The 25,871-nt window shown below is 40.7% G+C and overlaps 1 protein-coding gene across 6 annotated transcripts in view; it reads left to right on the top strand.

Moving 5' to 3' along the window:
• The window catches only part of LOC132347616 (protein HIRA), a 74,484-nt gene extending 67,702 nt beyond the window's left edge, over positions 1-6,782 (top strand). For all 6 annotated transcript variants that reach the window (XM_059894296.1, XM_059894295.1, XM_059894297.1 and 3 more), the window contains one exon: positions 5,999-6,782. In XM_059894296.1, coding sequence (XP_059750279.1) covers positions 5,999-6,115 — 117 coding nt within the window. In that variant the 3' untranslated portion in view covers positions 6,116-6,782. The remainder of the gene's footprint in view (positions 1-5,998) is intronic.
• Positions 6,783-25,871: the final 19,089 nt, after the last annotated feature.

The raw sequence follows: 25,871 nt of genomic DNA, 5'->3' as shown, positions 1-25,871 counted from the left end.
GCCTTCTTGTTGAGTTTCTTTGTGAACACTCTCATGGTGAGAATTGGCCATTCAAATGAAACTGGTCCTCAGGATGGCTGGGAAATGGAGCTGGGGATGGAGAGTGCTGCCAACGAGTAATGCTGACTCTAGATTTAAGAGCCACTTGTATTTCCTGTTGAAATATGTTGGTGTCATTTGTTTTTCTTATTGGTTTGTAGGAATTCTTTATATTTTGGGAAAATTTGTGATATGAGCTGCCAGCGCATCTCAGGGGACCCCCAAAATCCAGATTTCTTTCCCTCAAAGATCACGGCTCATTGTGTACAGGAGGGAGACAGTAAGCAGAGGGTTGGGCACTAAGTAGCCGTCCTTCGGGTGCGTGCGTGGCTGCCGGCCTCTGAATACCCAGCCGGACCCTGCTCTTGGGGAGCTTCCGTCCGCCAAGATCTTCATTGTAGGACCTGTGACACTGACCTGAGAAGTGGTGATGAGCTGTGTCCAGGCTGGTGCCTGAAACAGTGGGCAGCACCATCCATTTCTGAGAACCCAGGCTGGGAGGTGGTACTGGTGGCTGTTGGTATTGATACCAGCCACACCAGCCTTCCGGCCAGAGGGCACATCCTCTGTCTGATAGTTTGCCCCTGGTGCCACAGGCAGACAGAATGTTTTGCTTTGCTTATAGCAGTTTATTTCATTCCCTTTCATTTTTTTAAATTGCGTTTTTCAGGTTTTTTTAATTTTAAATTTATTTTGAATGATAATGTAGTCACATACCTCAAAAATTAAAAGGTACAGTAGTTTTGAAATAAGTTTTGGAATCAGGAAGTATGAGACTGCCACCTTACATCATCTTTTTCAAGATTCATATGGCTATTTGGGGTCCCTTGGGATTCCATAAGAATTGTAGGATGGATTTTTCTATTTCTGTGAAACATGCCAGTAGGATATTGATAGGGAGTGCATTAAATCTATAGATTGCTTTTGGTATTATTGACATCTTAACCATATTAATAAGTCTTCTAATCCATGAACATGGGATGTCTTTCCATTCATTTATATCTTCTTTAATTTCTTTCAGCAACATTTTGTAGTTTTCAGTATACTAGTCTTTCGCCTCCTTGGTTAAGTTTATTCCTAAGTATTTTGTTCTTTTGGAGCTTATTGCAACTGGAATTGTTTTCTTAATTTCTTTTCCAGATTGTTGGTTGTCAGTATATAAAAACGCAGCTGATTTTTGTGTGTTGATTTCATGTTCTGCACACTTGCTGTATTCATTTATTAGTTCTAACGGGTTTTTTTCCAGAATCTTTAGGGTTTTCTACATATAAAATTATGTTGTCTGCAAACGAATAAGTTTACTTCTTCCTTTCAGATTTGGGTGTCTTTTATTTCTTTTTCTTGCCTCATTGTTCTGGCTAGGACTTTTTAGTATTATGTTGAATAGAAGTGAAAGTGGGACATTCTTGCCTTGTTCCTGACCTTAGAGCAAAAGCTTTCAGTCTTTTAACACTGAGTATGATGCTAGCTCTGGGCTCTTCATATATGGCCTTAATTTTATTGAGATAGTTTCCTTCTATTACCAGTTTGTTGATTGTTTTAGTAGTGAAGGGGTGTTGAATTTTGTCAAATGCTTTTTCTGCATCAATTGAGATGATCTTCTGGGATTTTTTTTTCTTCATTCTATTAATGTGGTGTATTACATTGATTGATTTTAGTTTCTTAAACCACCCTTGCATTCCAGGAGTAAATCACACTTAGTCATAGTATATAATCCTTTCCATTTGCTGTTAAATTCTGTTCACTAGTACCAGTACCGGTACCAGTCCGCAGCCTGTTAGGAACCAGGTTGCACAGCAGGAGATGAGTGGCAGGCAAGCGGGTGAAGCTTCATCTGCTGCTCCCCATCACTCCCCATTGCTCACATTACTTCCTGAACCATTGCTCGCATTACTGCCTGAACCATCCCCCCATCACTCCCATTACCACCTGAACCGTTGCTTGCATTACCACCTGAACCATCCCCCCCATCATTCGCATTACCGCCTGAACCATCTCCCCCATCACTTACATTACTGCCTGAACAATCCCCCCATCACTCCCATTACCTTCCTGAACCATTGCTTGCATTGCCGCCTGAACCATCCCTCCCATCACTCCCATTACGGCCTGAACCACCTCCTGCATCACTTGCATTACTGCCTGAACCATCGCCCCCATCACTCACATTACCACCTGAAGCATCCCCCCATCACTTGCATTACCACCTGAACCATCTCCCGCATCACTTGCATTACCGCCTGAACCATGCCCCCCCCACCACTCGCATTACTTCCTGAACCATTGCTTGCATTACCACCTGAACCATCCCCCCCATCACCCACATTACTTCCTGAACCATCTCCCGCATCACTTGCATTACCACCTGAACCATCCCCCCATCACTCACATTATTTCCTGAACCATTGCTCGCATTACCGCCTGAACCATCTCCCACCTCCGACCCCCAGTCCGTGGAAAAATTGTCTTCCACGAAACCGGTCCCTGGTGCCAAAAAGGTTGGGGACCACTGCACTAGTATTTTGTTCAGGACTCATCAGTATTCACAAGGGACATTGGACTGTTTTCTTTCCTTGTAGTGTCTTTGTCTGGCTTTCATATCAGGATAATGCTGGTCTCATACAATGAATCTAAACATGTTCTCTTCTCTTCAGTTTTTTGAGAGAGTATGTGGAGGATTGTTGTTCATTATTCTTTAAATTTTTGGTAAAATTCACCAGTGAAGCCATCTGGTCAGTCCTGGGCTTTTCTTTGTTGGGAGGTTTTTGATTACTGATTCAATCTCCTTGTTACTTATAGGTCTGTTCACATTTGCTATTTCTTCATGATTCAGTCTTGGTAAGCTGTGTATTTCTAGGAAGTTGTCCATTTTATCTCGGTCATCCGATTTGTTGGTGTACAGTTGTTCATAGTATTCTCTTATTTATACTCCTTTTATTTTTGTGGCATCAGTTGCAATGTCCCTATTTCACTTCTGATTTTCATTATTTGAGTCTTCTGTTTTTCTTAGTCCATGTAGCTAAATGCTTGTCAATTTTGATGATCTTTTCAAGGAATTCATTTTTGGTTTTATTATTTTCTCTATAGTTTTTCTGTTCTCCATTTTACTGATTTTCTGATATGTATGATTTTCTTCTTCTTGTTTTGGGTTTAGTTTGCTTTTATTTTTCTAGTTTTGTTAAATGGAATGTTGTGTTATTGATTTGATTTGTGAATTTTTCTTTGTAGATTCTTATAGCTATAAATTTCTCTCTAGCCAGTGCTTTTGCTGCATTCCAGTATGTTGTGTTTTCATTTTCATTGTCCCTAGATATTTTTAACTTTCCCTTGTAATTTCTTCTTTGAATCATTGATTGTAACAGTGTGTTAATTTCCACATATTTGTGTGTGTTCCAGTTTTTCTTCTGCTGTTGATTTCTAGTTTCATTCCATTGTGATTGGAAAAGACACTTTTATGATTCAGTCTTTTTAAGCTTATTGAGACTTGTTTTGTAGCCTAATATGTGGTCTGTCCTGGTGAATGTTCCACATGCACTTGAGAAAAATGTATATTCTGCTCTTGTTGGGTGGAGTGTTCTGCATATGTGTCCTTTAGGTCCAGTTGGTCTATACTGCTTTTCAGGTCCTCTATTTCTTATTGATCTTCTGTCTGCTTGTTCTATCCATTATTGAAAATAGGATATCGAAGTCTTCTGCAAATTGTAGGACTGTCTGATTTCTCCTTTCAATTCAGATAATGTTTGCACCATGTATTTAGGAACTCTGATGTTTGGTGGGTATATGTTTATAACTGTTACATCTTCTTGGTCAGCTGACCCTTTTATCATTATACAGTGTCCTGTGTCTTATAACAATTTTTGACATAAAGTCTATTTTGTCTATTATTAGTATAGTCATCTCTTTTCTATTTTGCTTATTATTTACATGGGATATCTTTTTGATTCTTTCACTTTCAACCTGTGTATATCCTCCTTTAGATCTAAGTGAGTTCCTTGTAAGCAGCATATAGTTGGATCCTGTTCTTTTATCCATTTTTTGATTAAGGAGTTTAATCCATTTACAACATGTGCTGTATTTCCACTTACGCTATACAAGACTGCTTTTAAATTTTTTAATTTCCCTAAAAGTTTCACTCCTGCTTCTTTCCACAACCTTAGACATTCTGTTGTATTCTACCTATATCTCTTGACCCCAGGTTCCCAGGGGTCTGCAGTTCCCCTGCAGCTTTCACATGCCACAGTGCTCACCACTGCCTTTTGCAGCCTCCATCCTGATATCTGTACTATGCTACTGTTCCCATCAGTACTCTCCATTCATTTAGGTTTTCTTTAATGCCTTCCAGTAAAGTTTTTTAATTTTCAACACATAGGCCATATGCATCTTTTTTTAGAATTATTCTTAGATATTTTTTAATTGTGGCTATTCTAAGTGATAAGTTGTTTTATGTTTTCTGATTATTCATTGCTGCTGTACATATGCATTTGACTTTAGTATATTAATCACCAGCCATCTTTCTATTATTATTATTAATTTGTCCATTAATTGTTTTGCATTTTCTATGTGGATTAAACAATGAAGTCATCTCAAATAATCTTTTTATTTCCTATTTTCTAGTTCTAAGTTTTCTAATATTAAATTCTCCTTGATTTCCAGGATAAACCCTACTTGGTCATGAGTTACCATCTTTTTTTTTTTTTGGCCATGCAGCACAGCCAAAAAAAAAAAAAAAAAAAGCACTTTATTGTGAATCTTGGTAGGTCTTCCTTTGTAGGTAATATGTTCTTGTACTTTAGAAATTTTCAGAAATTTTCTGTCTTTTATATCTGAAAATTCTGTATATTTCATTCTAATGTGTCTGGTTATCAGTTTTCCCATATATTACTTGATCAGCACTCAGTGGAACCTTTCAACCTAAGGCCATTCGTTGTTGTTTAATTATGTGAAATATACCCATATTATTTCTTTAAATATTTCCTTCTCTCTTCTTTCTCTGTCTCCTGTGGGATCCATTATGTGGATGTTGGGCCTATCTGCTGCGCTCCACCTGCCTTTGTAGGCAACAGTACAGTTTCTCCTCTTACAGTTTCCCCTCTGCCTGCCTCCCTGCTGAGTGTGGGCTGCTCCTCCATCTGACCTCACTCTGACTTGGTCTTCAGCAGTGTCCAGTCTCCTGCTAATCCCATCTCCTTCAACCACTGTGTTGCTCAAACTTGGTATCTACACTTGGTTCTTTTCTATAATTCATCATCTTGTTACCACACTTGTTTTAACATATTGGCCCTTCTCTTCCAGTGGTCAGTGCTATCAGCTGGTGGTTTTCCCTTTGCAGCAGCCGTGCTCCTCGAGGGTCTATGCGGTGGAGACCCTGCGTGGCAGTGCATGTTGCAGGAGGGTCCAGGCAGACATGGTGCCACCCAGGGTGGAGGAGGCATAGGCAAGAGCTGAGGGCAGAGACTCCAGGACTATAAAACCAAGGCCAGTCACTGCCACCCAGGCACCTCCTCGCCCCTGGCCTTGACCTCAAGTCCCTGGAGCACATCCACATAAGGGAGTGGCCCCTCCAGGATAGCCGTCTGCCTGGCCCTCTGCCCTGGTAGCCTTACTTCCATCCTGCTCTGGAAGGTCAGGCTACTCTGGCCACTAACCAGTGTAATCAGAGGCCAGCGGTGACTGTGCCAGCAGACTTAGGGGACACGGAAGAGCAGAACCTACCTGGTACCCACCCTTGAACTGTGTCCCTCCCTGGGCCCTGCCACTCCACCCCACGTGCCCAAGCTCAGCTGTTTAGCTGTCCCAGGCCTCCCAGCATACAGAGAAATTGTTCTCATCCATCTGTGGTTTCTCCAGGGGGTGCCCATGGGGCCGATGGGCACAAGGGTCTTTGTTGGGCCAGGGAAACCCCCACAGTCTAGCTCTCCTCACTGTCAGTTGCACTCAGCTGTCACTCCTGTATCCACAGGGTCTGCGGAAGAGGGACCTGCTGAAGGAGCTGCTGCCAGTCATCGGGCAGAACCTCCGCTTCCAGCGCCTCTTCACCGAGTGTCAGGAACAGCTCGACATCTTGAGGGACAAGTAGCCTGCCCAGCCGCAGCAAGGGCAGGGCCACACTCTCGCCGCTGAGGACACGCAGGTCGGCCTCTTATCTCGCTGGGCTACAGGATGAGGAGACACTGGCAGGAGGTGGGCTGTCCTGCACCAGTACCGGCCCAGCCCCTGGGCACACTTCCCCTGTGTCCTGGGCCTGTTTCTCCCTCAGGGGGAGTGGCTCTGCCTGCAACTCGTTCCTCCCTCCAGGACCCCGGTGCGGAGCTGGGGCTCTGCCCAACTGCCCTGGGGCCAGTGAGGCAGCCCAGGCCTGCCATCTCCAGCACGGTCCCCAGGTGGGCACTAGCCCTGCTACTATAGGCACCGTGCTGCTCCAGCTATGACGAATGAGCCATTTGTGAAAGAGAGAACCGTGAGACGTTAGCGTATTATGCAGTCAGTAGACTGACCTGAGACCTATGTAAAAAGAAAGCCTATTCCAACACATGGACTATTTTTGTACTAGAATTTGCTAACTTGTAATATGGAATTTTCCTTTTGGCCAATAATCAGGATTTCCCTATAAGTCACTTGGACATTGGTCACTTGTAGGAAATTTAAACTCTAATTATGACAGCTACATTGAAAAATAATTGTACTGAAATTAACTTGTCTATCTTCATTTAGTTTTAATTTTTAAATGTTTGTAAAAAGAGACTTTCGGGGGGGATGGGGCAGAGGGTGGGCGATTTCTTTTGTAAGTGTAAAATAAATGAACATGCATTGGATACCAAATGGTCCTGACTTCCCCTGCCTTTTCCTTCTAACTTCCACCTCCCTCCCCTGCACTGTGAATCCCTCGCCTTTGATGTCATCTGATCCCCCAGCCCCTCCATGCAAAAAGTCATTTCACGACGTGGAGTCACTTCCCTGGTCGTGCAGCATCTCAGGCTGAGCTGGGCAAGGGAGCTGGCCACCATGCACCTGTCTTCTCCCAAGCCAGGTGGAGAGGTCCTTGGTTCTGTCTGTGCTGTGCTCTGGGTCCCTGATTGTGCTGGGCACCAAAGAAATCATGTAAGGAAATCCATAAATACAGACTTGAGTTTTCTGAAGAATTATCTGGAAGCTGGGATTTCCTTAGAAAGTGGTCCCGATGCTGACCCACAGGAGAAGAGACAGCCAGAATCACGGAATCCTCACGCCTGGTGAGGGCCAAGCACCTTCTCCCCTGGGTCCTGGACCTCCTCAGCACCTCCCTGCCAGGTGGCCATCCCATTGCCTGTCTCACTCAGAAGTCACGTGGCTGCATGAGAACCAGGCACACGTGCATGCCCGACAGAGCCAGCACACACACTGCATCTGGGCATGGACACCCAGAAGCCAGGCTACAAGTGTGAGCTTTTCTCTGAGGAATGAGGAGCCAGAGATGCTGCACAGGCATTGAGAACTCTGGAGCCCCAGGATGCACGCAGCCTCGGAACTGACAGGCCTGCCTGGGATCCAAACCAGGAAAAACGTGGGCCTCACTTTTTAGCTGTCAAAGGGAGGTGAGGTTAAGAAAACGTGCATGTTTGTGAGGACCAACTGGGATCACAGAGGCAAAGTCATAGCGCTGAGCACATGTTCCCGTGAAGAAAACTTTGACAATCAGTGTGTTTATACACTATTATTTGGACAGGAGAGGAGACAAGCAGCAGAAAGACTGGTTGGAAACTTCTGCTTCCAGCCAAGATGGATTGACAGGGACCAAATTGACCCTTCTGCCTGAAACAACCAAAGGAACCAGTCAAAATACATGAAACAATGGTCTCAAGGCACTCGATATCAGAAAACAAAGGACAGTGATCCCTGGGAGATGGAAAACAAAGAAGATGAGCCCTGTGACTGCCCCAGCTTCCTACCTGGAGAGAGAGTTGCCAGGCTGCAGCAAAGTGAGGGGAAGCTGAGGTAGAGCCCAACAGAAGAGTTGAAGACATGAAGCTGAGAGCCCAGGAAGACCAAGGCAGCTAGAGTTTTCAGGACAGAATCCCAGAGAGGAGGGAGCTCCATGGAGAGAGAACCCTGGAGCTCAGCAGAGGGAGTGCCTTTGCATATTCAGCTGCATACTGATCAGTGCTTGTGTGATGAGGAAACGGCTGAGGCCAGGCAAAGAACCATCTGAAAGGATTAGGGTGAAAATTGTCTAGTTGTCACCCAGGGCTGGGAATAGTACCTGTTCCTACCAACAGGACTAGAAAAACTCATAACTCACAGGCTTGGGATAGAAGAGTACTCAGGAAGTCTTGCCTCAGTTTTGTAGAATAATTAGAGCACTGATCCAGATCCATCTAACAGAAAATAAAGCAAGACCCAAAAGGATCAAATTGTTTCCAAGTAATTAATTACATTGCAAACCAAAGTTCAAGAGAATTTATAAGAATACAGAGGTACCCAACATCCAACAAGGTAAAGTTTACAGTATCTGGCATCCACACCAGGCATACAAAGAAGCAGGAACACAATGCAAAATGAGAATAAGCAATCTTACTGATCAGTCAAAACTGGCCCAGAAGTTACACGGATATTAGAATTAGCAGAGAAAGACATTAAAACATTCAATATAACACTATTCCTTATGTTCAAAAAAGTTAAGTGGAGACATAGAAGACCGTAACAAGGAAGTTGCAATCAAACTTCTAGAGATGAAAACCTGTAACATGGAGTTGAAAAATGTGTGGAATAGGATTAATGACAGATTAGACATTGCAGAAAAGATTAGTGAACTTGAAGGCAAAGCAATAAAAATGCTCCAGGGCTTCCCTGGTGTCACAGTGGTTGAGAATCCGCCTGCCAACGCGGTGGACACGGGTTCAGTCCCTGGTCCGGGAAGATCCCACATGCTGCGGAGCAACTAAGCCCGTGCACCACAACTACTGAGCCTGTGCTCTAGAGCCCGTGAGCCACAACTACTGAGCCCATGTGCTGCAACTACTGAAGCCCGCGCTCCACAACGAGAGAAGCCACCTCAATGAGAAGCCTGCGCACCACAACGAAGAGTAGCCCCCGCTCGCCTCAACTAGAGAAAGCCCACACACAGCAACGAAGACCCAACACAGCCAAAAATAAATAAATTTAAAAAAAAATGCTCCAAAGCAGACAATCCAAAGGAGGAAAGAAAAGAATAGAGCATCAGTAAGCCATGGGACAACGTCAGATAGCCTAATACACAGGTAACTGAAGTCCTCAAAGGAAAGGAGACAGAAGGTGGTGATAAGAAAAAGTATTTGAATAAATAACGGCCAAAAATTTGCCCCACCCTTCTTGCTGTCCCTTGTGCTCCTACAGGCAACCTCTGTGCCACTGTGCCCTCATCCCTACCCATAATGCCATGCCTGCTGACCTCCCTACCCCTGTCCACTGATGCTCCACACCTTCCCACTACCTCTGCCTGCTGACCTTGTTTGCACGCAGAGCACTGGGTGTATCTTCCTGGGCTGTATCTCCCTGCCTCTCTCCAAGTTCTGACCTGATCCCCTTAGGCCCCTCCCAGCTTCAGCCTCCAGATCACCTGTGAGAAGAGTCAGAGCCCTTTACACATTAGGCTGGTGCTGTGGGAGGTTGTATATACCTGCAGCAGGTACACTGAGGAGATAAGGCAAAACCCATTGTCTCTTTCCATGTTAAGTCTATTATTCCTGTTCTCTCATATATATGGCAAATATTTTCTCAGTTCTTCATCTTTAAATTTTATTTGTGTGTTAATTTAAGCTTTTAATTTTTGTGAAATTTAATTTTTGTTCTTTTTTTTTAATATAATTTTTAAAAAATATTTATTTATTTGGCTGCTCCGGATCTTAGTTGCTGCTCATGGGATCTTCGTTGCCATGTGCGGGATCTTTGTTGTGGTATGTGGGATCTTTTAGTTGTGGCATGTGGGATCTAATTCCCTGACCAGGAATCAAACCCTGGCCCCCTGCATTGGGAACACGGAGTCTTAACTGCTGGACCACCAGGGAAGTCCCTAATTTTTGTTCTTTTGTAACTTATTTTAACCTTAGGACACTTCACCAGATACATGGATGGCAATTAAAATAAGCACAAAAAAAGATGTTCAATGTCACCAGTCATTTAGAAAATGCAAATTAAAACCACAGTGATATAACAGCACATACCTATTAGAATGTCATAAAGTTAAGAATATATATAAAATACTGAGTATTGAGGATGTGGAGCAACTGGAGCTTTCATATATTGCCAACAGCAAGGCACAATAGTATAGTCACCTTAAATAGTTTGACAGTTCCTTGCAAAGTTAAACATACACTCATCAGAGGACCCAGGTATTCCACTCTTAGGTTTTTGTTTTTGTTTTGTTTTTAAAGATACATAACATTTTTCATCACAAGGATATCTCATGTTTCCCTTTAAAAAAAAATAACGGCTTTACTGAGATAAAATTCTCATAACATGTAACTCACCTATTTAAAATGTACAATTCAGTGGTTTTTAGGATAGTCACACATATGTGCAACCATCACCAGTTACTATTAGAATATTTTCATCACCTCAAAAAGAAACCTCATGCCCTTTATCATGCTCCATCCCCCCATCCCTACCATCCCTAAGCAACCACCAGTCTACTTTCTGTCTCTATATGCTTGCCTATTCCAGTATTTCATACAAATGGAATCATAGACTGTGGTATTTTGTGACTGGCTTCTTACATAGCATAATGTTTACAAGATTCAATCATATATCAGTACTTCACTCCTTTTTATGGTCAGGTAATATTTCATTGTATGGGTATACCTCATTTTGCTTCTCCAGTCATCCACTGATAGACGTGTGGGTTGTTTCCAATTTTTGGTGATTATGCATAATGCTGCGCTAAACGTCTGTGAACAAGTTGTGTGGACATGTTTTCATTTCTCATGGATATATGTGTAGGAGTAGAATTAGTAGGTAATAATGTGACTATAATTGTTTGAGGAATTGCTGTACTGCCTTCCAAGTGACTGCACCATTTTACATTCATACCAGCAGTGTATGAGGATTCTGATTTCTCCACATTCTCACCAACAATTCTTTCTTTCTTTTTGGCCACGCCTCACGGCTTGTGGGATCTCAGTTCCCCAGCCAGGGATCAAAGCCAGACGCCCAGCAGTGGAAGTGTGGAGTCCTAGTCACTGGACCGCCAGGGAATTCCCTCACCAACAATTCTTATTGTCTGATTTTTTTTATTATAGTCATCTGAGTGGGTGGTTCTTTTTTTTCTTCTTGCTTTTTTTTTTTTAAACATCTTTATTGGAGTATAATTGCTTTACAATGTTGTGTTAGTTTCTGCTATATAACAAGGTGAATCAGCTATATGTATACATATATCCCCATATCCCCTCCCTCTTGCGTCTCCCTCCCACCCTCCCTATCCCACCCCTCTAGGTGGTCACAAAGCACCCAGCTTATCTCCCTGTGCTATGTGGCTGCTTCCCACTAGCTAACTATTTTACATTTGGTAGTGTATATATGTCAATGCCACTCTCTCACTTAGTCCCAGCTTACCCTTCCCCCTGACTGGGTGGTTTTGATTTGCATTTCTCTAGTGACAAAACATGTTGAGCATTTTTTAATGTGTTTATTGGCCATTTGAATATCTTATTTGGAGAAATGTCTATTCCGATTCTTTGCTAACTTTTTTTAAAATTATTATTTATTTATTTACTTATGGCTGTGTTGGGTCTTCGTTTCTGTGCAAGGGTTTTCTCTAGTTGCGGCAAGCGGAGGCCACTCTTCATCGCGGTGCGCGGGCCTCTCACTATCGCGGCCTCTCTTGTTGCGGAGCACAGGCTCCAGACGCGCAGGCTCAGTAATTGTGGCTCACGGGCCTAGTTGCTCCGCGGCATGTGGGATCTTCCCAGACCAGGGATCAAACCCGTGTCCTCTGCATTGGCAGGCAGATTCTCAACCACTGCGCCACCAGGGAAGCCCCTTTGCTAACTTTTAAATTGGGTTATTTGTCTTTATTATTGAGTTGTGGGAGTTTTTTTATACATTCTACATACAAATTCCTTATCAGATATATGGTTTACAAATATTTCCTCCCATTCTGTATATTTACTTTCTTGATAGTGTCTTTGAAGCATAGAAGTTTTCAGTTTTGATGAAGTCCATCTATTTTTCTTTCGTTGCCTGCGCTTCTTTGGTCTCATCTAAGAAACCATCGCCAAATCCAAGACCATGCAAATTTACCCCCATGTTTTCTACTAAGAGTTTTATAATTTAAACTCTTACATTCAGAACTTTGATCCATTTTGAGTAAATACTTGTATATGGTGTGAGGTAAGAATCCAACTTCACTATTCTGTTTGAGGCTATCCAATGTCCCATCAACATTTATGAAAAGTTTGTTCTTTCCCCCATTGAATGATCTTGCCACCCTTGTTGAGAATCAGTTGACCATAGACACACGGGGTGTTTCTGGACTCAGTTCTATTCCATTGACCTATATGTCTTTTCTTATGCCAATATCACACTGTCTTGATTAATGTTGTTTTACAGTAAGTTTTGAGATCAGGAAGTGTGACTCCTCCAACTTAATTGTTCTATTTCAAGATTTTTTTTGCTATTCTGGAGCCTTTTGAGTTTCCATATTAATTTTAGAATCAGCTTGTCAATTTCTGCAAAGAAGAAAGCTGCAATTCTGATAGGGATTACAATGAATCTGTAGATCAATTTGGGGAAGGCCATCTTAAAATATCTTCCAATTGATGAATACAAACAAATTACCATTTACTTAGGTCTTTAATTTCTTTCAGTAATGTTTTATAGTTTCTGGTATATAAATTTTACAGTTCTTTTATAAAAATTTTCTATGTAATTCTTTTTAATGCTATTATAAATGGAAGCGTTTTTAAAATTTCACTTTCAGATTGTTCACTACAAGTGTATAGAAATACAATTGATTTCTGTACATTACTCTTGTATTCTGCAACCTTGCTAAATTCATTCATTAGTGTTAATAACTTTTACTGGGATCCTTAGGATTTTCTATATATAAGGTCATGACATCTGTTAATATAGTTTTACTTCTTTTCCTACCTAGATGCCTTTTATTTCTTTTTCTTGCCTAATTGCTCTGGCCAGACCCTCTACCTAGTACAACGGTGAATAGAAGTGGCAAGAGTGGACATCCTTGTTTTGTCACTGATCTTAGGGGGGAAGCACCCAGTCTCTCATCATTAAGTATTACACTAATTCTGTTTTTTTATAGATGCCCTTCATCAGATTGAAGAAGTTCCCTTCTAATGCTAATTAATTTATTTTGTACATTGAACCATCCTTGGTTCAAGATAAATCCCACCTGGTAATGGTGTATAATTTGTTTATGTGTCACTGTATTTTTGAGGATTTTTGTGTCCATAGTCATAAGATAGATTGTTTCGCAGTTTATTTGTGAGGTCTTTTCTGGGTTTGGTGTCAGGGTGTTGCAAAATGAATAAGTTGGGAAGTATCCCCTCCTCTTCTGTTTCTTTGAAGAATTTGTAAAGAATTAGTAATAATTTTTTTTAATGTTTGGTAGAATTCAGCAGTAAAGCCCTATGGGCTAGTGCTGTTTTTGTGGGTGGTTGTTTTATTACTAATTCTATCTTTCTGTTTCTTATAGCTCTATTTGTATTGCCTATTTCTACTTTAATCAGTTAGAACAGTTCATCTTTCTAGAAATTTGTTCATTTCATCTAAGTTATCCAATTAATTGGCATATAATTGTTCATAATATTCCTTTATAATCCTTTTTATTTCTGTAAAGTTAGTAATGTCCCCTCTTTCATTTCTGATTCTTATAATCTGAGTTTTCTCTCTTGTGTTCTTGGTCAATATAGCTAAATGTTCAACGATTTTGTTGATCTTTACAGAAAACCAGCTTTTGGTTTCCTTTATTTTCTCTATTGCTTTCCTATTCCTTATTTCATAAATTTATGCTCTAATCTTTATTACTTTCTTTCTTCTGCTTGCTTTAGGTTTAGTTTACTCCTCTTTATCCAGTGTCTTAAGATGGAATGTTATGTGATTAAAGCTATAGAATTTCCCTCTAAGCACTGCCTTAGGAGCATCCTATGAGTTTTGGTATGTTGTGTTCTGGTTTTAATTCATCTCAAATTATTTTCTAATTTCCCTTTTGATTTCTTCTTTGACTCATTGGTCTTTTAGAGTGTGCTGTTTAATTTCCACATATCTGTGAATTTCCCAATTTTATTTTGTTATGGATGTAACTTTATTCCATTGTAGTCAAAACACACTTTGTATTGTTTCTATCCTTTAGATTTACTGAGGTTTGTTTTATGGCTTATGCCAGAACTGTTCCATATACACTTGAGAAGAACATGTAGTCTATTGTTAAGTGCAGACATGTTGCTCTTTTACAGCCACACCACTTCCCTTTCACCCCATGATCTCCTTAACTCATAGCAACCACTAATCTGTTCTCTACATCTGCAATTTTTCATTTCAAGAATGTAAAATAAAAGGAATCATTCTGTATGTAATCTATTGGTATTGGCTTTTTTCACTCAGGATAATTGAAGATGAATTCAAATTGTTTTATGTATCAATACTTTGTTCCTTTCTATTACTGAATACTATTTCATGGTTATGCTACATAGTTTAACTATTCACCTGTTAAAGGACATCAATCAGGCTGATTCCAGTTTTTGGCTATTACAATTAAAGCTGCTATTAAGGTTTTTGTATAAACATAAATCTTTGTTTTTCTGAGATAAATGCCCAGGAGGACAATTGCATGATACCGTAGATGCAGATGTAATTTTTTCCTTTCTTTTTTTTCTTTTTTTTTTTTGGCCATGCTCCACTGCGCAGTTTGCAGGATCTTAGTTCCCCGACCTGGGATTGAACCCGCGCCACGGCAATGAAAGTGCTGAGTCCTAACCACTAGACCACCAGGAAACTCCCTGTAATTTTTCAGTAATCTGACAAAGGCAATTCAATGAAGAAAGAATAGTCTTTTCAGCAAATGCTGCTGGAAGAACTGGACATCCACATGCAAAAAAAGAAAAAAGGATCTAGACTTTTTAAATGCTGCTCTAAGAGAGCTTTAAGAGAATGAAAAGACAAGACTCAGACTCAGAGAAAATACCTGCAAATTATTTATCTGATAAAGGACTTCAATGCAATATGTACAAACCCTTTAAAGATCTCTAAAATTTCAGCAATAGGAAAATAAGCAACACAATTAAAAAATGGACAAACATTTGTACAGATACCTCACCAAAGAAGATATACAGATGGCTATAAGTATGTGAAAAGATGCTCAACATCATATTTTGATAGGGAATCTAAAATTCAAAAAACAATGAAATACCACTATATACCTATTAAATTGGCTAAAATCCAAAAATCTGACACCACCAAATGCTGGTGACGATGTGGAACAATAGGAACTCTCATTCAGTGCTGGTGGGAATGCAAAATGGTACAGCCATTTTGGAAGGTAGTTCTGGTAGTTTCTGACAAAATTAAACATAGCCTTACATATGATTGAACAATTGCACTCCTAGGTATTTACCCAAATGACTTTAAAACTTATATTCATTCAAAAACCTACACATGAATGTTTTAGTAGCTTTATGTATAGTTGCCAAAGACTGAAACAACCAATATGTCCTTCAGTAGGTGAATGAGCAAACTGTTGTACATCTGTGTGTTGGAATATTGTTCATCAAGAAAAAGAAATGAGCTACACAGCCATGAAAAGATGTAGAGATCTTAAATGGATATTGCTGAGCCAATTTGAAAAGGCTACATACTGTATGATTCCAATTAAATGACATTCCGTAAAAGGCAAAACTATAAAGTGAGTAAAAACGTCACTGGTTGCCAGAGATTCTGTGTCTGGGGGAGGGGTTTGGACAGAGGGGAATGGATGAATAAGTGAAGCACAGGGGATTTTTACAGTGGTGAAACTGTTCTGTACAATACTATAGTAGTGGGTACATGACATTATGCATTTGTCAAAATTCACTGAATGTACAACACAAAGAGTGAACCCTAATGTAAACTATAGACTTTAGTCTTTAGTTAATGATGATGTATTAATATTGGTTCATAAATTGTAACAAAAGTACTATACTAAGGCAAGATGTTAAAAAACAAGGGCATTGGGGTATATGGGAACTCTCTGTAGAGAGAGAGTTCTAAAGGTTCTGAGGTAACTACTCAATTTTTTTTTTATAAACCTAAAACTGCTGTACAATAATTGTCTATTAATATTTGAAAACCTATTGGACATATTTGTGTGGGTCTTTTTCTGGGTTCTGTACTCTTTGATCTATGTGTCTGTCTCTTTGTCACTATCACATTGTCTTAATTACTATAGCTACATGGAAAGGCTTAACATTGGGTAATTTTCCAAATTTGTTTTTCCTTTTCAAAACTATTTTAGCTGTTCTAGGGCCTGTGCTTTCCATGTAAATTGTAGTATAAGCTTGTCTGCATCTTTTAAAAAGTACCTGGATTTTCATAGTAATTGTTTTAAAACTGTATACCATTTTGGGGGAAATTGATATCCTTACTATGTTTAGTCTTCCAACCTATGAACATGGTATGCTTCTCCATATATTTAGATCTTTGATTTCTTTCATCAGCACTGTGTAGTTTTCATCATACAAGTCCTGTACCTGTATTGTCAGATTTACACCAAAGAATTTTTTTGGAGCAATTACAAATATGTTGTATTTTAATTTCAGTGTCCACATGTTCATTGCTGGTATATAGAAATATAATTGATTTTTATATATTGATCTTATATCCTGCAACCTTACTAAATTCACTCTCAGTTCCAGGATTTTTCTGTAGATTCCTTGGGATTATCCACACAGACAATCATGTCATCTGAAAATAGGGACAATTTTATTTCTTCCTTTCTGATTGGTATTCCTTTTATTTCCCCTACATTATTACACTGGCTGGAATTTCCAGTATTTTGTTGAGTGTTTTGTAATTTGTTTTTTGCTTTTTTTTACTTCAGTCACTTTTATTCGAAAATCCAGTTAGGCAACTGTAGCAGCCATTGTTTTGAAAGCAGCATATCTGACGGTCCTGGGCCCTTTAGAGTCTCTACAACGTCTCTGAATAAAAAGCCATCTGACAACAGGGGGATAGATTTCTTGTTCCTCATTTTAGGGGCAAAGCATTCAGTCTTTCACCGTTAAGTACAATGTTAGCTGTAGGTTTCTGGAGATGTTCTTTATCAAATTGAGGAAATCGCCCTCTATTTCTAGTTTTGTGAGAGTTTTTATCATGAATAGGTGTTGGACTTTGTCATATGTTTTTCTGCATCAATTCAGCTGATAAGATGATGTGATTTTTCTTACTTAGCCAGTTAGTATGGTGGCTTACATTGATTAATATTTGACACTGAACCAGCCTTACATGCCTGGAATAAACCCCACTTGGTCATGGTATATAGTTCTTTTTATGTATTACTTAATTCCATTTGATAATACCTTGTTAAGAATTTTTACATGTATATTCTTGCCTGTAGTATCCTGTTTTGTAGTACTTGTCTAGCTTTCATAACAGGGTAATACTGACTTCATAAAATAAATTTGGAAGTGTTCCCTCCTCTTCTGTTTTCTGGAAGAGATTGTATAGAATTGGTGTTGATTCTTTAAACAAATTAGTAGACTTCATCATGAAAGCATCTGGCAATAGATATCTCTTTTTCAAGAATTCTTTAACTACAAGTCCAACATCTTTAATCATTTTATGACTACTCAGATTATTCCATATTAGGTTGGTGTTATAGTTTGCATTTTTTTGAGGAATTGGTCCATTTCATCTAAGTTGTCAAATTTACTTTTGTGGAGTTGTACCTACTATTCTCTTATTCTTTTGATGTCTACAGGGTTTGTCATGATAACTCGTATTTTATCCCCTATTTTGTTTCTAATATTGGTACTTTGTGGCTTGCCTCTTTTTTTCTTTGTGCATCTTGCAAGAGGTTTGCCAATTTTATTGATCTTTCAGAACTTTTGTTTAACTGATTTTCTCTATTTTCCACTTTCCATTTCATTGATCTATGCCCTTGTTTCCTTACTTCTGCTTTTTTAGTGTTACTTTGCTTTCCCTGAGATGGGAGCTTAGATTATTGACCTAAGAATTTCTTCTTTTTTTCCAGCTTTATTGAGATATAATTGACATAAAACACTGTGTAAGTTTAAGTTATATAGTGTGATGATTTGATACACGTATATATTGTAAAATGATTACCACAGCAGGGTTAGTTAACACCTCTATCACCTTACATAATTACCATTTCTTTTTTGTGGTAAGAACATTTATGATCTACTCTCTTAGTAACTTTCAAGTATATAGCTGGCTTTAGGTAGTATGGACATATTAACAATATCTATATTCCAATTAATGAACACAAATATCTTTCGATTTATTTGTGTCCTCAGTTTCTTTCATCAAAGCCTTATAGTTTTCAATGTACAGATCCTTCACCACCTTGACTAGATTTATTCCTAAGTACTTTATTGTTTTTGATGCTATTATGAATGGGATGACTTTATTTCTTTTTTCAGATATTTCATTGTTAGTGTATAGAAATGCAACTGATTTCTGTATGTTGATTTTGTATCCTGCAACTTTACTAAATTTGTTGATTAGTTCTAACAGTTTTTGGTGGAGTCTTTAGGATTTTCTATACATAAGATCATATCATCTGCAAACAAAAACAATTTTACTTATTCCTTTCCGATTTGGAGGCCTTTTCTTTCTTTTTCTTGCCTGATTGCTCTGGCTAGGACTTCCAGTACTATGTTGAATAGGAGTGGTGAAAGTAGGCACCCTTGTCTCGTTTCTGATCTTAGAGAAAAAGCTTTCAACCTTTTACCATTGAATTTGATGTTGACTATGGGCTTATCATTTGTGGGCTTTATTATGTTTAGGTATAATCCTTCTGAAAGATCAATGAAACTGGCAACCTCTTGACCCACTGGTTGTTCAGGAGTGTGTTGTTTATTTTCCACATATTTGTAAATTTTCTAACTTTCCTCCTACTACTGACTTCTAGTTTTATGCCATTGTGATCAGAAAAGATACTTGGTATGATTTCCATCTTCTTAAATGTGCTGAGACTTGTTTTTTGACTTGTCATATGATCTATCTTGGCGAACATTCTGTGTGCACTTAAGAATGTGTATACTGCTCCTATTTGGTGGAATGTTCTGTATATGTCTGCTAAGTCCATTTAAAACTATATTTCAGGTCTAACATTTCCTTATTGCTTTTCTATCTGAATGATCTAGCCATTGTTGAAAGTAGGGTATTTAAATCCCCTACTATTATTGTATTGTTGTCTATTTCTCTCTGCAGATCTGTTAGTATTTGCTTAATCCTTCTAGCCACTCTATGCCTTTTGATTGGAGAATCTAATCCATTTGCATTTAGAGTAGTTATTGATATGTAAGGACTTACTAGGTAATAGGAATTTTTAGATAATTGTAGGTAATGCTATCTTATTCATTGCTTTCTGCCTTTTTTGTAGTTCCCTTGTTCCTTTCTCCCTCTCTTGCCTTTCTTTGTAAATTGATAATTTTCCTCAGTGATATGCATTGATTCTTCTCTCTTTATCTTGTGTGAATCTACAATAGGTTTTTCTGTTGTGGTTACCATGAGGCTTACATAAAACATTTAACAGATATAACAGTCTATTTTGATGCTGATAACAACTGAACTTTGATCACGTACAAAAACTCTACCCTTTTACTGCCCTCCTTTAATATTTTTGATGTCACAATTTACTTCTTTTTAGACAGTGTACTAATTAACTAATTATTTTAACTATAGTTATTTTAATACTCTTGTCCTTTAACCTTTATACTAGAGTTAACTGGTTAACACACAACTGCATTACAGTATTAGAGTATTCTGAATTTGACTGTATACTTTACCAGTGTGCTGTATAGTTTCAAATGTTTTCATGTTGCTAATCAGTATCCTTTAATTTCAGCTTGAAGAACTCCTTTCATCATTTCTTGTAAGGCAGGTCTAGTGGTGATGAACTCCCTCAGCTTTTGTTTGTCTAGGAACATCTTTATCTTTCTTTTTTTTTAAAATTTATTTATTTTATTTATTTATTTTTGGCTGCGTTGGGTCTTCATCGCTGCACACGGGCTTTCTCTAGTTGCGGTGAACAGGGGCTACTCTTCGTTGTGGCAGGCAGGCTTCTCATTGCGGTGGCTTCTCTTGTTGCAGAGCACGGGCTCTAGGCGTGTGGGCTTCAGTAGTTGTGGCATGTGGGCTCAGTAGTTGTGGCACACGGGCTTAGTTGCTCCGTGGCATGTGGGATCTTCCCAGACCAGGGCTTGAACCTGTGTCCCCTGCATTGGCAGGTGGATTCCTAGCCACTGCGCCACCAGGGAAGTCCCAACATCTTCATCTTTCCATCATTTCTAAAGGACAACTTTGCCAGATATAGAATTCTTGGTTGGCCTTTTTTTCCCCTTTCAGCACTTGAATATATCAGGGAATATATTATCCCACTTTCTTTTGGCTTGTTAGGTTTCTGCTGAGAAATCCACTGATAGCATTATGGGGGTTCCCTTGTAAGTTACAAGCTTCTTTTCGCTTGCTGCTTTTAAGACTCTCTTTATCTTTGATTTTTGATAGTTTTATTATAATGTGTTTTGGAGAATATCTCACTGAGTTTGTTTGGTGACCTACGACCTTCGTTAACTTGCATATCTAAATCTCTCCCCAGATTTGAGACAGTCTCAGCCATTATTTCTTTAAGTAAACTTTCTGTCCCCTTATCCCTTTCTTCTCCTTCTGGGACTCCAATAATTCACATATTGTTTCTCTTGATGCTATCCCATATATCAGGTAGGCTACCTTCACTCTTTTCATTCTTTTTTCTTTGTTCTCCTCTGACTGGATACTTTCAAAGTTCCTGTCTTCTAAATCACAGATTGTTTCTTCTTCTTTATCCATGCTGCTGTTGGTGCTCTCTGTTTCATTTTTCATTTCAATAACTGAATTCTTCAGCTCCAGAGTTTCTGTTTGGTCACTTTTATGACTTCTTTCTCTTTGCTACCTTGTCATTTTGTTTGTGTATTGTTTTCCTGGTTTCATTGAATTGTCTTTGTGTTTTCTCGTAGCTCATTGAACTTCCTTAAAACAGCTATTTTGAATTCTTTATTGGGTAAGCCTCAGATCTCCATATTTTGGGATTGGTTACTGGTAGATTATTATGATCCATTGGGGTGTCATGTTTCCTTGATTCTTCATGTTTCTTGAAGTTTTTGCACTGATGTCTTTGCATTTGAAGTAGCAGTCACCTCTTCCAATCTTTACTAGCTCCCTTCAGGAGAAAAATACCTTTTATCAGCCCTGCTAGTGATTCTGAGGCTTTCTCAGACCTTCTATGGATACATCTGCTCCACACTTTTTGCTCCCTCTTGTGGCGGAATTCTTAAGCTTGTATGCCTTCTCTCAATCCCGCGACACACCAGGCTGGGTGCTGATAGCCTCCCTTTTTCTTTCCCAAGTGTGGCAGTAAAGCTCACGTTTATGTCTCTCTCTCTGGCCTGCAGATTTGGGCTGGCTTTCTTTGCATGCCCAGTGGTTGTCTGCCAAAGCTCGCTCTTGCCACTGTCATTGGGACCACACACAGGGAGCCAGCCACAGGATGGGGGTGTAGATGAGGCATGCAGAGTGCTGGGGGTGCCATGAACCAGTTGGGAGAATTTGTGGGTGAGGCATACCTAGCAGCTCATAGGCAGCTTCTTGATGGAGTCTGTGATATGGTTAATAAGGTTCACATACTTTCAATGCCCTCCAAGAGTCCTATCTGCTGCTCCCCCAGCCTCTTCCCAGCTCCCCAGTCACACAGGCCATGATTCAGTGCTCTGGAGGCAGTGGGGGAGAAACAGGCCTCTTTGGCAGCATTCTGCACAGTTGGGGAAGCCAGGCACTCACTCTACACTCTCACTTTTCCCTGCAGGAGAAATCATGGGCAGGGAAGATCTCTCTTGGCCCTAAGCTGTGCCACCTTGGGGAAGGGGTGATGTGGGTAAGTTGAGCTATCCTCTTACCCTCTCCAGTGCATCCAAACTCTTTTTTTTTTTTTTTTTTTTTGCTCCAGTGCTGTGCTAGAACTACTCTGCTGGAAATCCAGACTTCCACGAAGACTCTCTCATCTGTGAGTGATTGTCTAAGACAGTGTTCTCCAGGGGCTCCTGGCTGAGAGGGGCTAGAGCCAGTTCTCAGGCCACTGAAGGGTCCACAGCCAGAACCAAGGTCTTTTGCCTATTACCTGGTGCACTGCTGGGCAAGGCTCCTCCTGCGTCCATTGGTATATGATGCAGGGTTCTACAGTTCCCACAAAGTATCATTTGGGCATGGATGGATGGGTGCCAAATTGTTGTTGTTGGGGGGGCACACAAATGAGGGTTGTCATATTTAGCCATGTTGCTGACATCACTCCCTCTTTTCTAATATAGGTATTTACTGCTATAAGTTTTCCTCTCAACACTGCTTTGGCTGCAAACCACAAATTTTTTAAATGTTTTCATTTTTGTTCAGTTCAATATATTTTTAAAATTTCCCTTGAGCCTTTGTCTTTCCCCCATTGATTATTTAGAAATATGTTATTTCCCAAGTGTTTGGAGATGTCCCTGTTATCTTTCCATTATTGATTTCTAGTTTGCTCAACAAATTTTAAATTTATATATATAAAGGTACATATGTACATGTTATAGTGGTTTTTAAAATATGTCCGCAAATTCCTTTTTACTTGTGATGGTTAATTTTATGCATCAGTTTGACTGGGTCACAAGGCACCCAGGTATCTGATTAAACATTATTTTGGGTGTGTCTGCAGGGTGTTTCTAAATGGGGTTACCATTTGAATTGGTGGACCAAAGCAAATTGCCCTCCCCAGTGTGGGAGGGCCTCATTCTATCAACTAAAAGCCTGAATGAAACAAAAAACTGAACAAGAAAGAATTTGCTCTCTCTGCCTGACAGTCTTAAACTGGGACATCAGTCTCCTCGTGCCTTAGGACCCGACTGGAACTTACCCCATCGGATCTTCAGACTAAAGCTCTTGGGACTTCCCAGACTCCATGACCACGTGAAACAATTCCATATTGGGCCATGGGAACCCTTGGAAGGTGATTAGATTTAGATGAGGTCATGAGGGTGAGGTCCTCATGATGAGCTTGGTGCCCTTGTAAGCAGAGACCAGACAGCACTCCCTCTCTCGCTCTGTCTGCCATGTGAGGACATAGCAGGACAGCCATCTGTGAGCAGCAGAAGAGGGTTCTCACCGAGAACCCAGTCAGCTGGAACCTTGATCCTGGACTTCCAGCCTCCAGAACTGTAAGAAATAAATATCTGTTGTTTCAGCCACCCACCCAGTCTGTCGTATTTTGCTATGGCAGCCCGAGCTGACTGATATAGCTCCTCCTTTCAAGACCTGGACCTCAACTTCCCAGCCCTTCTTTTTCTTTCCTTTTTTTTTTTAATGTATATATATTTTAAATATGTATTTATTTTATTTTTTTAGCTGCGTCAGGTCTTCGTTGCGGCGCACGGGCTTCTCCCTAGTTGTGGCATGTGGGTTTTCTCTCTGTAGTTGTGGTGCACGGGCTCCAGGCCATGTGGGCTCTGTAGTTTGTGGCACAAGGGCGCTCTCATTGAGGCACGTGGGCTCAGTAGTTGTGGCACGCAGGCTTAACTGCCCCGCAGCATGTGGGATCTTAGTTCCCTGACCAGGGATTGAACCCGTGTGCCCTGCATTAGAAGGCAGATTCTTTACCACTGGACCACTAGGGAAGTCCCTCCCAGCCCTTCTTAGTAACTCACTTTCTGTGAATATAATAAGGCAGAAGTAACACGTCCCTCTGACACCCGGTTATGAAAGACACTGGGCCTTTCTCCTTCTCTTCATCTCCATCTCCTTTCATCACTCGCTCTGGGGAAAGACGGCTGCCATGTGGCAGGCACACTGGGCACTACATGGAGGGGCCCATGCAGAGAAGCAGGCTTCCAGCCAACAGCCATGGAGGAACAGGCTGCAGACCCCACACAAGTGAACCTGGAAGCGAATTCGAGGGTCCTGTTGAGCCTCCAGATGACTCAGGCCCTGCTGGCAGTTTGACTGCAACCTCATGACAGATCCCAGGCTCCTGACCCTCAGAACTGTCTGTTAGTCCATACTTGTTATTTTCAGGTGCTTAGTTTGGGGGAAATCTGTTACAAAACCACAAATAATACAATTGAGTAACTCAGTGACAATTCACGAACCAAACTTACTCATATAATCAACACTCAGATCAAGAAACAGAACAGTAACAACATCCTTAAAGCCCCCTCTTCTCATTCCCAGTCACAAAACCCACTAAGCACATGTGACACCCTATCCTTTTACACATAAATTAGTTTTGCCTATTTTGTATGGCGTCCTACAGTATGTACTCTTTTAGGTCTGATTTCTTTCATTCAACATTCTGTCTGTGTGATTCCTCCATAATATGGTGTAGAGTTTTAGATCATTTACTTGCATTGTTTACAGCATTCTGTTGTGTGATCAAATTACAATTTATTCATCTGCTCCAGGAGGACATTCCCTTCCATCATTCTCCTTGGCCGCTTCTGAAGACACATGAAGGAACACGCCCTTGCAGTGTTTGGTCAGCTCTCTCTGTACCCTCAGCCAGCAGAGAGCTCGGGGCCCAGTTGTCTGTTTTATCTCAAATGGCATCATTGCCTTTTAGTCTAGTCTGGGTGATGCTTTTGCCAATGCCACTCTCTCAAAAATTTTGTGGGTGTCTTAGACCGTTTGGGAGGCTATAACAAAATGCCCACAGACTGGGTGGCTTATAAACCACAGAGATTTATTTCTCACGTTTCTGGAGGCTGGAAGCCAGGGTGCCAGCATCGTTGGGTTCTGGTGAAGGCTCTCTCTCGGGCTGTAGACTGCCAAACTCTGGCTGTGTCCTCACAGGGTGGAAGGGGTAAGGGAGCCTTCTGAGGCTTCTTTTATTAGGGCACAAACACCATTCACCCAGGCTCCACCCTTATGACCTCATGACCTCCCAAAGGCCCTGCCTCCCACGCCATCACGTTGATGAACTTTGTGGGGACACAGGCATTTCGACCACAGCGGTGGGTTTCCCTCCTTGATTCCTGTGCCACAGTCATGAATCAACTTCACGTGCCAAAAACCACAACCCAAATTCTTTTCACGACATGCCTCTGAGTTTACTTTGAGCAGGGCAGGCTTCTATAGAACCACACTGAAGTACAGCGGTGCTCTTACCCCGCTGAAAGGCTCTACCAGGGCCCCCCCAACAAAGTGTGTTACAGCTATGCCTTGAGTCGCCGTTTACCCCGATCCTTGTCCTGCTGGCCGAGTTTTGGATACAGATGTCTTCCCGAGAGGTTCACATTTGATTGATTTGGAAATAGTTTCATTTTCCAGTGCTGCAACTTTTGCACTCTCTCCAGGGCTTCTAAATTCAGCTTGCAGTTGGATCTGTTCCTTTCTGAGGGCATGCCTTACAGAGTGAAGCTAGAGGCAAGAGCTCATGGTTTCAGCACTTGCCTCATTCTCCTCACCCAGTGTTGCCGTATGTTCATCAGATATATTTTCTTTCTTACAAGTTACTGTAGGTTTACTGTAGTTTACTAGGGCTGCCACTAGGGGTACCAAGGCTGGGTGGTTTAACAATGAGTTTATTTTCTCACAGCTCTGGAGGCTAGAACTCCAAGGTCAAAGTCTCAGCAGGGTTCTCTCTCCTGAGGCCT

Source organism: Balaenoptera ricei, chromosome 14, assembly GCF_028023285.1.
Source record: "Balaenoptera ricei isolate mBalRic1 chromosome 14, mBalRic1.hap2, whole genome shotgun sequence".
Lineage (NCBI taxonomy): Eukaryota > Metazoa > Chordata > Mammalia > Artiodactyla > Balaenopteridae > Balaenoptera > Balaenoptera ricei.
The sequence above is the reverse complement of the archived record's forward strand: the minus strand, read 5'-3'. Positions and strand labels throughout refer to the sequence as shown.